At 40.1% G+C, this 15,333-nt stretch overlaps 1 protein-coding gene across 3 annotated transcripts in view; it reads right to left on the reverse strand.

The window, feature by feature from the left end:
• Positions 1-15,333, reverse strand: part of SLC16A7 (solute carrier family 16 member 7) — a 119,188-nt gene that overhangs the window by 35,167 nt on the left and 68,688 nt on the right. For all 3 annotated transcript variants that reach the window (XM_044422896.1, XM_044422895.1, XM_044422894.1), the window contains exon 2: positions 12,903-13,136. In XM_044422896.1, coding sequence (XP_044278831.1) covers positions 12,903-13,116 — 214 coding nt within the window. In that variant the 5' untranslated portion in view covers positions 13,117-13,136. The remainder of the gene's footprint in view (positions 1-12,902; positions 13,137-15,333) is intronic.

Here is a 15,333-nt window from a genome sequence, read left to right on the forward strand (position 1 = left end):
CCAATTTTTCTTTTTGGGTCCAAATTAGACATCCCATATAGGAATCCCATTCCTAGGAAAATCTGGATACATCACGGGGGCCATATGATAGATTGGCTCCTGCCCTCTGGAAGATCAATTTGACCTCAGATATAGCATCCTAGCCCCTGAGGATGGCCTTGAGATCCTTGCCTCTTCTGCACCAGATCCCTAATGTCAGCAGAGGCAAAAGAATTGTGGGAAACTTTGAATCACAGGCATGAAATTCTCCTGGCATGCCCCCAGTATGGCAGGGAATATACATCAGCCCTGACATACATAACTTCCATCCCACTGGTTCCAATGGGAGGGAAGTTGTTAAAAAAATTAACACCAAAGGGATAGGGGAACAGCTCCTCCCTTACTCCTGCCCTGGATGTGGCATCTTCAGTTAAGGTGGCTCCTTCACCTTCAGATCTTCTGCCCAACTGGTTGGATTGTTTGGCCTGTGTTCCTGCGGAGTTGAAGGTCAGGACACACTCATACTTGGAAACCAACAGTTCCAATGACTGCTGTAAACCACATCTTTGCATAAATCACTATTTGCAGACTACATTTTTTGTATGCAAAATCTGGCTGCCAAATGTGGGCTAGCTCAGAGTCCCATTTCCTTATCTGAATCGACAATCCAAACACTTCGAGCAAAAACTTCAGTAATTTGGATTTTAAAAATATCAACCAGTAGGGGGTGGGGGGGGGAGATAATGAGAAAAAGCATGCAGAACAGCTTGCCAAATTCTGCTGGAAAATATAGAACAAAACCCGAGATGCATATTTTCTTCTAAAAATGTATTTGAACATTTGGTCAAATGAGTTACCAACTGGCAGATGCCCTCAAATGAAAGACAAAGGGGTTATGTTTTTCTTGTTCCTAGTGAGACATGGTTTTCTTTAGCATCCAGACTGCATGCTTCAATTTCCAAGAGGAGCTTGAAAGGAAAAGACTGATCCTATCACCTACTGACCACCCTGCATAAAATGTTGGCGAGGCCTCAGTGTTCCCACGGCCTGCTCAAGAATATTCCATGGCCAAAGGAGCAAACCATGGAAAACTAAAGAAGTGGCAGATTTGCACACAGCAGGGTGGAAGGAGACATAGTTTCTATGGGTCCTTGGTACCTCACTCTGGGGCCAAGGGTGTGGGTCCACAGCTCTCAGCAATATTACAGCCTTGCAAATGTGGAGGAGTATAGAAAGAGGATTGTTCCCCGTGTCAAGAGAAGAAGAGCATTCATGTCTCCATTTGGCCTTGTTCAAAATGCTGTAGTAAGTGTTGCCACCAGAGAATAAAAAAGCCCTGCTGTAGTAGATCAAAGGTCTGTCTAGCTCACCATCCTGTTGCTCTCATGGGAAGCCCGTGAGGGACATGTTGCTCAATAGGAACAACTATCCAGAGGTTTACTGCCTTCTGAACATGTGGTCATCTTTACTAGCAGCCATTGATAGTCTTATCATCCATCATTTGTCTGTAAAGGAAACTTCTATTTACGTCAAAACAGCCACATTCCAGGACAGGTTCAACTTGCTAATAAAGCAGGTCTAGCACCAGTATTATCACTGGACAATTGCTGAAGGTGACTATTCCATGTTCACTCATAAACCATGATTCCAACTCCACTTTGTTCTGGGTGTCTGTTTTTCAGGCTAGTGTAACATCAGGGGCAATGGCAGTACAGCATTATTATAGATACTGTCAATAATGCCCATCCTAAACTCTTATCTTGAAAACACAGGGCTGGGACTGTTTGCATCCTTCCGAATCAGTATCATGTTTTCTGAATGATAGCTATTGATCTTTTATCTGAAAATAGCTGGTTTGTGATGGTATCAATAAGAAAGCTGAAAACAAGCAAAGGATTCCTAACTTAGAAACAGTGGCAGTAATGAGCTCGCCAGCACATATTTTCATTGGTTATCTACATTTAAGGTAATCCCAATAAATGGGAGCAACATTTTAAGAAGTCCAGTGACTAGAAGAGGGCACCAGGATGGTGAAGAGTATGGAGACCTAGCCCTATAAGCATAATTGAAAGTGCATGGAAAAGAAAAGGTGAAGGCAGACATGATGGTTCTCTGCAATTAACTGAATTAGTATCATGTAGAAAATCCAATGCATTTGTTGTCTGCCCAGACAACTGTCGAGGTGCTACTCAACATGTAAACAACCCACACATTCATGAGCAATAAAAGTCCTTTATTGCTACTTGTCTACAAGATTTACAACTCTATAGATAAGCTCTTCTGTTGAGGTCTTTGGAATGCAGATGTTAATCCTCTAATGGTGTCTCTCCCCGAGCCCCTGTGGGACTAGCCCTCCTGGTCACGCCTTTCTTCCCTCTGGTGTCACAAGCTCTGCCTTTGCTCGTATCTTCTAAGAATTCTACGATTGGTCACTAGAGAAAAGTCTATTATGCCCCCTGCATCTCCTGTGCATGTTCAGGAAGTTCAGCGTCAGTGGGAGGAGGGGCAGCCCGCTCTGACTCCTTCTGAGTAGAACTCATAGTGTCTTTTCCCTCGGGGCTCTCTTGCTTTGATGTGGGCTCGGGTGTTTGCTCAGTGGCCAGGGAGTCAGTGGGAGGTGCAGCTATCTGCTCAGCCACCCCCAAGCTAGGTTGCGGGGTTGGCTTTTGGATACAGGGTCCTAAACACAAGACCTCCTCGTGAGGTGCTGTCTCTGTCGGGGCTTCAGGCACAACAACAACAGAAGTGAAGCTAAAAGATGGGCTTTTCAAGCCACCGGATTTCAGCTAAACAGTAAGAGACATGCTGCAATGACAAAAGTTGGTCCACAGTGGAGCAGACTGCTTCAGGGGGTGGTGGAATCTCCTTCAATGAACATATTTAAGAAAAACAGGAAACCATCCATCAGGAAGGCTGTAGTCACAAGGTTCCCCCAAATGGAATTACCACATACCTGTAGTTTTAGCACCATCCCAAAGGCCACGTGGCCCCTCCTGACCACCTCACTTCTTGAAAAATAGCTTCTGAAGTGTGGTTCTAAATGGCACAAGAGGTTGCCATAGACAGAAAAGGCTCTCTTCTGCAGAAGTTAAGAAGTGAGGAGTAAGGATAAATCAGACCAGAGATTTCATGAGAGCAGCAAAGCTTCCTGTACTTTTGTACCCACATTGCTCCATTACGTGAAGAATGCCTGAAGAAGGCTACACGCTATTGCATCACAGAATTTTTGAGCTGGGAACATCTAGTCCAACTTGTACTGCTATTGAATGACACCTTTTGCACTTTGACAGAAACACATCTCACCACACGGATAAGGCAAGGCTTTCAAATTCAAGCCCTTATAAATGTAGAGGTATGCACTTGCGTGTGTGCTGGGAGGGCAATTTGTACAATTAGAATCTGCAGAAATTTCAGTATCTTTTAATGTGCAAATTGCTTGCAAACTCCTGAAAAAAGTGGTACAGTCTGTTGCCACTTGCTGGATCAAAAGCACTGAGAAATTCCACTGAGTAAGACCACGGTCTGGCATCCCCTTCACATGAGTGACAACTGAAAGTGTTTGTTACTCCCATAAAGTACCCTTGTTTATAGACCTAATGAGTTTCTTAGGAGCTACTAGTCATTACCATTATCATTACATTCATATCCTGCCATGTCTCATCTTTCTACACTGGCTTCCTCCTTCTTTCCATTTTATCCTCACAAGAATCCTGTGAAGTAGGGTAAGCTGTGAGATGGGTGACTGGCCCAAAGTCACCCAGTGAGCTTTATAGTCAAGACGGATCTTCAAGTCCCCATCCAACATTCTAATGACTACTCTGCACTGGCTCTCTCACAGTCCCTACCAGTACAACACTTCTTCATTTTCACTGTATGATGCATTTTTTGTGTCAGACTTTAGGAGAACTCATTTAGAGTTCCAACTTTGTTTATGCACATTCAGTGTATATTCAAAGCAGCCTTAAAACTAAATACTTCCATCAAAGAGCAGGGTTTGTCCCAGATGTGTAGTTTAAACAAATTAAAGGTATTAATACTTCACACAGCATTTTAAAGTGGTCTCTCCTTATTTATTTATTGCTGCTGTTCACAAATGGGTTATTCAGCAATGCTTGGAGGAGGAAAGAAGATTCTTAAAACACATGAACTTTGAAGTGTCAATGAACAGAAACCCTGTTCTAAGAAAATGACTTTAGAATATCCGCCTGACAACATGACTCTAAAACATTTTCTTGGAAGCAGTATACACTGTCTTGTGCTTTTGTCATAGTTTCTGGTGTCAACTGGCAGAGGTAAACTGAGATGAAATCTCTCCAATTTTACATTTGCAGAGATCTGAAATGGAGAAAGACATTGCATTGATTGAAATGGTGATTTTACATTTCTCTTTTGGGAAACTGTTTTTAAACATTTCCTGAAGGAAAATGAGAGTTACTAACACAAGATGTTAATATAACTCTGATTGGGTACCGGGCCAGAATATCTCCCTTGACACAAAAGATAGCAGTGAAGATAGGGTCTCTGTGTTTCTGACACAGATCTTACTCATGTGAAGTATTTTTAAAGAATTCCTAAGCATTTTGTAAATAGCTTATCTATACAAACACAAATGACAGTACAGTCCATTATCCCCATATTGAAGGCTGGGGAAGTTAAGAGGGTAGCTTACAATGTATCTGCAAAACTTGGCTACTCTGAGGCTCAGAAGACTGGCTTAGAGAAGAGATCCTTGCAGTGTAGGTCTTGGTTAATATTGCAGGTTTGCATGCCAGGCTAAGCATCGTTTACTTTACAATAACCCTAAAGCATAAACTGGTGTAGTTATTTCCTTATTGAAGGTAGGCAAGGGAGAGAATAGTGTTTGGACTGTGGCTGGGGAGGGAAGGGCTAAACTTCTCCTTTCCCCACAACTGCACTCCTAATGAAAACCATCCCTCACATCCCATAGTATTAAATATAATCATGCATTTGATGTAATGTACAGTTGACCCTAAATCCCTTTGGAATCAATACACTTTAGTTGCAGCCAAGTTATCTTCTACTGCCCTGCACAAGGCTATACATTTCTCATCAGAGATATGTCCCACTGAATCCAATAGTATTTACTTCCAGGTAAGTGTATATAGGATTCAGCTTCAGGCAGCAATTTTCTGTTCTCTAGCAGGGCAGCGGAAGGGCCATAATGTCCACTTCAAGGGCCTCTGGTGACAACCATCACCTTAAATCCATTCTTCCTCGTCATTCATTCCTCCTTTGGAGACAGTCCCTCATTTTTATCTGTGCTTCTCTAGCATTATCCTCTTTTGTTATGCCTTAGTGGCAGGCTAGCTTAAGTGATCTGGGATACTGAGGAGACCTGGGGGTTGAGGACAATGCAGGAAGGATAAAAAAGCACATCATAGAAAATGATGATCATCTGGGTCATCCAGATCCTCTGACCAGTACATCTGGACAAAAATCCGCACTTTGTGGGAGATATCATGGGGTTGTTGTTGTCCCCCCCCCAAGTAAATACTCATGGTTCTAATTTAGATAGAGAATGCTGTGCTCTGGGAGGAGAATGCAAACGTTCCCTCCATCACCATTCCCCTCCAATCTCCCCTGCAGCGTTAAGAAAAGAACATGCGTTCACTTAATGTGTTGTTTGGCTCTAATTTTAGCAGGACCCTGGCTACTTATTCCATCTGCAAGAAAAGAAGAGCAAAAAAAATTGGCACATTTGTCACAACCAGCATTTTAAATTATGGTTATATAAACCAGTGGTTTAGATGTCTGTGTAACAAATGCTCAATTCCTGTATATATTGTATATGTTTCCTTTAAAAAGGAGGTTTTGTTTATTAGGAAAGCTGTTATTGCACCTTCTACTGTGGAATGAATCAACCCTTATCTTGTAATTTGAACATTTCAGATCCTTCGAAAATGTGCAAGTATCATTTCAATAACCTTGGAAGGGTGCTTTTGAGCTGATTTCTTAGCAGAAGTCACAATTCTTGATTTCTTCGTCACCTCCTTCTGGCTCCCTTTACCCTACTTGCAAATTCCAAATTAGTTCAACACACACACACCTCCATCCAAATGTGCAGTATTCCCTCATGCCTGTGAGACATTTGGAAACTGGGAAGTTGCGTTTTCAAGGACACACTAAATGAGGTTCTTAAAATTCAGCGCTGTGCATATTCTAATAGCGAACAGAAGTTTGTCCCTCAGAGCAAGGGACACAAAGGTGACTCCTAGACAAAAGAGTGCCCAGTCACCATCCATTTAGTTTTCACAGAAGTAAAAACTAGGAGCTGCTATTGATGCTTTACGAAAATAATTTCTGGAGTCTAGTTAATCATGTACAAAAGTCTTTTTAAAAGGCAGCCATCTGGTGTTTGTGTTATATGATTTTTGCAACTGTCTTTTTTTTTTTTAGCAGTATGTACCATTATATTTTTACACTCATATCCCTAAAAGCATCTGAATTGTCTTGTTGGGATAGGACACATTGTTCAACATTTAGCCTCCAACAGTGAACAGCACTGTGCCTTTGGAAGCCTATGACAAGGGCAGAAGGGAGAACAGAGATCACTTTCCTCAACTGTTCATTCCCAGCATCTGTTCATAAGAGAAATGTCTCCTCTGCATATGGAGCTCCCATTGCAGCAGACTAAAGCAAGAGCCTTTGATAGAACTATCCTTCACTCTCCTAAACCAGACCCATTTTTGCTGGCAGGGATGTACATACATGCAAAATTTCAGTTTATCCAGATTTCACTTCAGAGATCATTCTGTGCTATGTTGATATAAGACTATAATCCCTTTGCTTTGCATGAAAATTCATGTGCATTTTTATGCATTTTCCCCAAAAGTATGCTTCAGTTGTATGCATCTTTGAGATGTGCACACTCTCCTTTCATGGATTAAAGCATGTTCTGCACATTCCCCAAGGATATATATTTTCCAAAGGTGCACATGCTCTTGAACTCGTGGGTGGGTGGAGGTGTCCATGAATCACACTGCATGCTTGGAAATGTACAACTTTTAGCATGCTTAAGATTTACCTATGAAAACTGGGCAAACCCTGATAAGGAACAGAAATTAATTTTTCATACATCCCTATTTATAGCATTAATCACAGTATCATACTGCAAACAATACCACAAGCTGACAATGCACTGTTTCTTATGAACCTACTGCCAGAAAGTTTATAGAATGTGCCTCAGTTCAATAATTTTCAGGGGAGGATAAAAACTTTTGGCTATTCAGCTCAACTGTTAACATCTGTGACATTTCCTTTTGAGTCTGTTTTGTTAATTTATCAACAGAACAATCCTGTGCTTTCAGGGAGAGTGTCTGATGGACCATAGGATATGGCCGGGGAAGCAGGCTTAGACCTTGGGTAGCAGGAGAGCTTGTGTGGGTTCTGCACACAGCAAATATCCTTTCCTGAGACCCAAACCACATCGGTGACCTTGAGAAATCCAAATGGGAATTGTCCATCCCATTTTTGGTGGTGGATTCTTTTCTGAAGATGAGATCAAAGGGGCTTAAAAAGGGAGCACACTTAAGGGGTGGAAAGGAGAGAGAATGAAGATATCCAACCACACACTTGTCCATTTCTCTCCTCCATCCTGGTTGTGCAAGGAAGCTGAATGAATGGGAGGTTGTGAAAACTTCTGCCCTTCCTGCTGTGCCCAGTGCCGTTTGTCGCCACACAGGATAGATGGAGCACTCCCTGATCACAGCCTCTGTCCACACAGGATCCGTCTCTTACAACTACACTTTAACCTTCTGCAAAATGTCCCATTTCCTTTGTGCTTAAGGTCTTGTGAGTTAAAATCCCAAATATTTTGAATGCTTCACAGGAAGTGTTATTTCCCAGTTAACCTTAAAATAAAGTGCAAGACTATATCTGTGATTTTAGTTTTACTTCTGTGGTATATTTTTTAGTTGTCATGTGAACAACCCTTCAGGAGCTTGCTGAAGCTAGCAACCTAACAAAGGGGAGATTTGTGATAAACTAAGGTGATTGCTGTAATTATTTCGATTGCAATATAGATTATTTTTATTATTTACTTTCCACTGTGTTACAAGAACAAAAGCAAACTGCAAGTTAACGAAAACAGAATATTAAAGATTTTGGATAAAAATTTTAAAGATTACATGTTACATATATGTTATATATCTGTTTTATACATATATAACATACTACATAACATACTTCTGTTCTTAAAAAATTATACCTGAACTTCAACAAAGACAGCCCAACATAGCCATACCTTTATCTGTTTGTAAACTATTTCTAAATATAGTATTACAAGAATAGTATGAATTATAGAAGTGGAAGTGTATACTGTTCAAAGAAGAAGACAAAACCAATTTCTTCATGAATTCCACACGATATGAGTCAAATAAAGTTGCAAATGCTTCCTGTCTTTGTACCATTGATCCTGCTCTTGGCATATTGGATACATTTGCTAAGCTGGGCATGAAATTGGTAGGTGGGGAAAATGGAGCTGAAGCCCTGATTCTGCCATTCTTTGGTTCTTGAATGGACATTCCACAAATTGGGTGGCACCCAATGGATTGCATTCAAAGTTAGTCTAACTTATGTCCTATCCATTTAAATGGTCTATTGCTCAAAGCAGGACTAGCATTGGATAACTATTATCTATGTGTTCTAGCCAAGAGGAGAAACTTGCCCTTGCCTTTTTAAATGCAACTGTAAGGTTGGGAGGTTGAAGAGGAGATGGTTACTGGAGTCCTAGAAGATTGGCTGGTAATTGTGTTCACATCATGCTACTTAATGATGCTACTTAATGCAGCTGATAAGCTCATTTGTTTATTTTTAATTGAAAATGAGTGTGTTGGATGGGAAACATGGCACAAATGTACCCCTCCCCACACTTCCCACAACCTTCCTGAAAGTCCCACTGTGTGGCTTTTTAGAAGCTTCTATTGGCACCACTTGAGCCTTAAAAAATCCCCATGAGTGTGGGATGAATTTTGAGAAGGAAACTGCTGGCAGGATGGGCATATTAAATCTTCCCTTATTGTACATGCAGTGGTCCCTGCTTGTACTGAGACATCACATACTTCTATTCAAGTAAAAAATAAAGGGCCATCCACATACTATAATCCACATAACTGAGAATATAATTCAACACATATTTGAAAGAAAAAAGTCCTATGACTCCTATCATTCCCCAATCAGCATGGATATAATGGCTGGGCTCTGACTACATGTGTATGGCTTGAGTGCAGGTTGTTGTTGGAATTGGGATTGCTGTATCATCTGGACCCAGCAGAGCTAGGAAGCCATGGCCTTTTAACCATGAATTACCCATGAAGAGAATCCATGATTGTGAACTATGGATTACTCACAATGATTTATTATCTCACCTGTGCTCAGACAACAAGTTGACCTATGTTTCAACAGCAACCAATAGTTCAATGATAACCCATACTCAAGACCTGAGTGTAGGAAAATGCAATGTCTGAAGTACCTGAGATAAGGAACCATGGTGAACAACATTCAGACAAGGAAACCCACATTTCAACAACATTGTATAGTTCAGTGACAATCTACATTCAACTCCTGAGTGTGAGCTATCATGTTGTCTGAACTTAGTCAATCTGTAGTTCTTTCCTGACAAGGCATGCAAGTATTTACTTGGTTTGGGAAATTACAGATGAATGGTCCACAGTAAACAAGGAAACTAATGAGGACTCCTCTGTCAGGTGAGTCGATTTTGGCAAAAGGCCATGCTTTTTTCTCCACCTCTTACCTTTAGCTGAAGCCCTCCCCACCACCAAATCTGTATTCATTTGCCTGTGCTTAAAGTGTAAATACTAATTATCCTTATAGTTGCTGCTGCTGTTATTGTTTAATTTCATTTCTAGACTGTCCAATAGCTGAAGCTCTCTGAATGGTTCACAACAATTGTCAAAGTACAATAATAAAAACAGATACAGTAAAATATAAATACAATTTAAAAATGATTATGCTTTGCTACCTTGTCAAAATTATTATAAAGCCTACCATACCAATGAACGTTTATACAACTGTTGGAACTTAATGACAAAGAAAATGGCAGCAAACTGGCAAACGTACTACTTGCCTTTAATCTGTCACAGTGATCAGATATGTTTAAGACGACCAAGCTGAATTGACCAAGGATCTTCCTACGAAACCTTTCTTTACGGGCAATATCTATGCCAATAATTGAGAATCTTTGTAACAACTTTACTCAGGAAGGGATGCCACCTTTACATACACATCTTCTGCATGCTGTTTTTTTGATAGTTGAGGCTATGCAGATTTCAAACACACCCACAAAATTGCACAGTATATTGTGCTAACCACACTTCTGATAAAGCAAAGTGAATGGATTTTATCCCAGAACCTAATGAACAGGAGCTCTTTTCATGAAGTCACTATGTAATACACTTGCTATCCAGCATGTATTAAAACTAGGACTTCTGGGGGGTTGTAGGACCATTTTCTGTCTAAAGATGCCCAGAATTGTGTACCTTTCCTGTACTGAATGGAGATTCCTTTAAGACAAAAAAGCAAAACAGCAAAAAGGGAACTTTCAGTGCTGCTCTTAATCCAGAGAATTTGACTCAACTGTGTTTTATAAGATGCTATTCAATAAACCCCAAACATACAACAAACAAATCTAGGACATGCAAATGGCTAAAACACATGCAAAATATAGAAGGCCTCAATTGCCAAAACACTCCCCCAAAGAGAGACTTGGATCAATGGCTTAAGTGGGTGAAGTGAAGTTTAATGCAAAACTTGATCTATGCAATTTAGCGCATCTTGTTTATGCTTTCTTGAAGGGGTGAACACTGTGCTTGACCTATTTGCTGGAATTAACCATGAATCCTGGAGACCATATGGATTTGCCAGATGGCTTGCTATAATTTAATGGCATTTATTCTAAGTATGAAGTAAGTGATAAACATAATTAACATTCCTTTAGCTCCTTACTGGATGTCTTTTATTAGTTTCATATTTTTTCAGACATTGAAAGGTAAGTTAATACCTTGTTACTGAAACACAGATGCCTGCTAATTACCTCAGGAGGTTGAAAGCCTCCGAAGCAGGGATCCTCTGCCTAGACTCTCACTTACCCAACGACCCCGCTGTGAAGATTAATAGGCAGAGCGCTAAATCATAATGAGTGTGTCAGATCTCAAATGTTTTTCAGGTTCTCCTAATTAGCATTAAGAGATACAGAGTGTGCCCGCAACATTTTCACCATATCTGTTCTTCCTCTGCATAAACATGCTACCTTGAACATTATGTTCTTCCTGCTTTATTTCAAGCAACAGTACATCAAATGATAGAAATCAAACAATCATATTTAGATAGGAAAAAAACCCAGAGGAATAACTCATCCAAACATTATTATAATTGTTTGCCTATTTCATCCTCTGCCAGTGATTGTTTAATGCTGTATTTCACAGGAAGCAATTTTGCTGTAACTGTGGCTTCAAAGAATATTTACCTTTGGCAAGGTTACCTGCTGTTAGCATGTTAAAGCCATATGACTGCACCGAGATAACGAAAATAACTTTACACAGTTTAATTGTCCTGAGCTTCTTACTTTGTCTATACTATATGGATATTTAATCCCTTTGTGATACTTGGAATTTAGTTTAGATAGATAGGATTCATGGATGGCTAGGCAAAAAATAATAAAAAAGATTCAAGGTGTTTACATATTCTAAAAGAGTGAATGTATGATCAGCACCAAAAGTCAACCAAGGAATGGAATTAACTTTCACTGCAATTATTAGAGGTTTTTGTATGCAAAATGGACAAAACTGGAAATCAACAAGATGGTTTGTCAGGGGGTTATAGCCAATATTAGTCTAATTTATCTTACATTCATTTTGATGGGTATACTCTAAGTAGAACTAGAACATTAGATAAAATAACATTCTTAGACCTTTAGGAATAAGTAGATATTGAGAAAAACTAAAAATGCTTTAATACTTCAGAGATTTGATGGACTGCATTTCAACTCATGCGATCAATAGAACCATATAATTAGAACCAATTCAGTATGTTTTAATTCAGAATCAGCATGAACAATCTTTAATTTAAAAAAACATGTCAAAAAGGTAGGACCTTATATTTCAACCACTGAGGTTCAAGTTCCTCTGACTGCTATGCTCCTCTATGAAGTATCTACATATGAAGCTAAGTTCCTCCTAAGCTAACTATAACATATCAGCAGTGCACCTTATCAAATCACTGCTTAGAGATGATCATTCATCAGGATTCATCAATAACCAGTTCTATTTTCACTGTCCTTTATTACACTTGTTTGTTTCTTTTACCTGAGTATCTGAATTTTGTCCTTACCCTAGTTCTCTTTCTTAGCAAAACTCTGCTTTTAAATTCTTCAGTTCCTCGGAGTTCTTGAGAACCCAGATACTTGTTCACTATTTTGCGACATTGCTATTGCCTGAGAGTGAATTTTGGATTTCTCTTCTCCTTCTGAACCAAAGCAACTTCTTTTGCACTTGCATGGGACATAGTGTTTCTCTAGAGAGCTGCATATTGTTTCCTTTTACTCCCTCTGAACTTCACCTAACACTGTTACTCTGAATATGTGAAAATCAGAGTGTAAAATGCCTACTACACAGCATTTACTCCTGGCTAACAGCATTGAATTATAGTTTAGAGAAGTTTTTCCCAACATGGTGCCCCCCAATATACAGTTCCTATAATTCCCAGTCAGCATGGTTATTGGGCATTTTGGCTGGGAATTATGGGAGTTGCAGACACATCTGGAGAGCCCCAGATTGGGGCAAGCTGCCTTAAAGAGGACAAGAACCACACATTTATGGAACAGAACTTTGCTTACGATACTATGAACGCATTTCAAGCAAAAACAAAAGTTTTAAAGTCTTGGATACCTCCTGCATACATGACAGCCAACATGATCGACGATATCCATGCTATCTCACTATATGTTGTGCCGAAGATCTCCTGAATTTCCTTGAAGAACACTGTGATGGCTTTGGGGAATGCATAAGAAAATCCAATGGAGATGAAAGCTCCAAAGACCACGACCCAACCCCATCCTCCGTCAGGGGGCGCATACTGCGTGGTTGTTGTTGCAGGTGGCATGCTTTATCTTTACAACAGTGCTGCAGTGGGGAAAAAAACAAAACCATGTTTTAAATAGCTTCCTTTCTCTTTAGCAAGCTAAATGTAATAATGAAAGCCCAATAGCAAGCAATAAACCTTTGGCTGGCAGCTGATTCTGAAGTTCCTGTCACTGGATGCTGTAATACAGTTACTCATTTATAAAAGCCAAGTTAGTCTTCATGGGGACGGCAGTGGGTTGGAATCTTGCCTATGGTTACTAGAACCTTCTGAGCGTTTGCATAAGCATTTGCAGGTTATTGATCCAAGGAATGGAGGCTGGACTTGGTAATTTATCAGAGGCAGTAAAGTGACATTTTGGGTCTGCTAGATCAATCTACCCACCTTTATCAAATCCTGTGAAGTGCTGTTAACTTGCACCAAAAGTGAAGGTGATTAGCTCTAATATTGAAATCAATATGCAAAATATTTGATGGAAGTCTTAGAACCCCTTCCATTTTAAAATTTATATCAAAAAGTCATTTTAATGACAAAAAGCTCAAAGCATTATGCAAATAAACTCATGTAATAGAAACCATATGTAAAACATACTAAGAACATAAAGCATGCATCATAGTATTTCTAATAAAGAGCATGGTGTCAGCTGGTTAACCATGGTGGCCTTCCTGATAGTGATCCATGCCCTGGTAATTTCCCAAATGGATGATCTCAATGTGCTGGAAGCATCAACCCATTCAGATTTAGCTATGAGAATGGTGTTTGGTCTAGTTAGATACAACCATATTACATCAATTCCTATAGAATCACACTGACTGCCTATTCATTTCCTAGCCCAACTGAAGGTGTACTGTAGTGCCTGAACTAGACCACCAATAGTGGTTGGCATCCCAGAGTCATCATGCCTTAGGTTCTGAAGAAGAAGACCTTGAAGACTTGGTGATGGGGATTTTGAAAACTCAGGGAGGGGCAGAAGCCTTTGAAGACCCTCAAGGTTGCTGCCCACAGGAGAGCAGATACGTTTTGGAAGAGATGAGAAGTGCCCAAGAAGGGAAGGGGGGAGAGCTGTTGCCTTGCCCAGTCCCTGACCCCGTGACAAAGCACTGGGAGATATGAGCTACCCAGTTACTACCTGAGCTACCCCAGGTCTTGCTGGCTGGCCCTTCACCAGTAGGAACCACCCTGAAGGTAAAGCCCACAACATTTCTGAAAGGCAAAGATCTGGGAGAGAAGTCCCCGGTTTGGGTTCCAACAGTTTACATGAGCAGATTATCTTTTGGCTTGCTAGAGACTTTTAAAAATTATTTTGTCTTGTAGCTGTGAAGTTCTAATAAAGATCTCCATTGCAAAGAGACTGTCAGATGTTTTGGAGCCTAACAGCAAGGAAAGGGCTAAGCTTCAGCAAACCACTTCTTAGTTTTACATTATATGAAGGATGAAGATATGTTACGGCATTCTTCTGTACTACTGAATGCCATGCTAAAATCAGATGGGGATCCAGATTTTCATACATACATACAGGACATCCAGCATTAGAAACGGCTTCGCTTGTGAGCAAAAGCATTCTTCCAATTTGAACTGGTACTATTCTCCCACATTACTTTTTCACAAAATATCATGGGGAAAACTGAACCCACATTGATTCACTGTGCATGAAAATGATAGGGACTGCTCCTTGGTTTCTCAAACATGTATGGCTTGTGTTAGATTGCCCTGAATGGCACTTTTGGAATGTCCAATGGCATGATCACGTAATATGGAAAGTCACTCTGACAATGCAATCATATGCCTATTTTTCCAGAAGTAAATACCACGGAGTGGAATGGAACTCACCCCCAGTGAAGTGGTCCAGAATTATACCCTAAACATGATTAAAATTGAAAATGCTTAAATTTGCTGTTTGAAATGCTTTTTTCATTTTAATGTAAAACGGTGAGATATTTAATTAGAAAGTATTTGATTAAAAAACTAAATTGGATTATAGAAGTTGCCATCTAGAACAGGTGAAGCCAATGGATAAAATACTCTAAGTAATTGTGCTAATTCCTTTTCCATGGTTGGATTTCACATTGCTTTGCAATCTTTAGCCAGTTATCTTCACAACCACTCAGCAACATTATTCAGACTACTTCACAGCAGACAGAAGAATCACATCCACTCAAAGCTGCTCCATACTGACTTATCTCTGCCGCATATATGCGCTTGGCCAATGAACTGCAAGACACAGTGTGTATGTGTGTG

Source organism: Varanus komodoensis, unplaced genomic scaffold (assembly GCF_004798865.1).
Source record: "Varanus komodoensis strain SLA01 unplaced genomic scaffold, ASM479886v1 scaffold13_1, whole genome shotgun sequence".
Classification (NCBI taxonomy): Eukaryota; Metazoa; Chordata; class Lepidosauria; order Squamata; family Varanidae; genus Varanus; species Varanus komodoensis.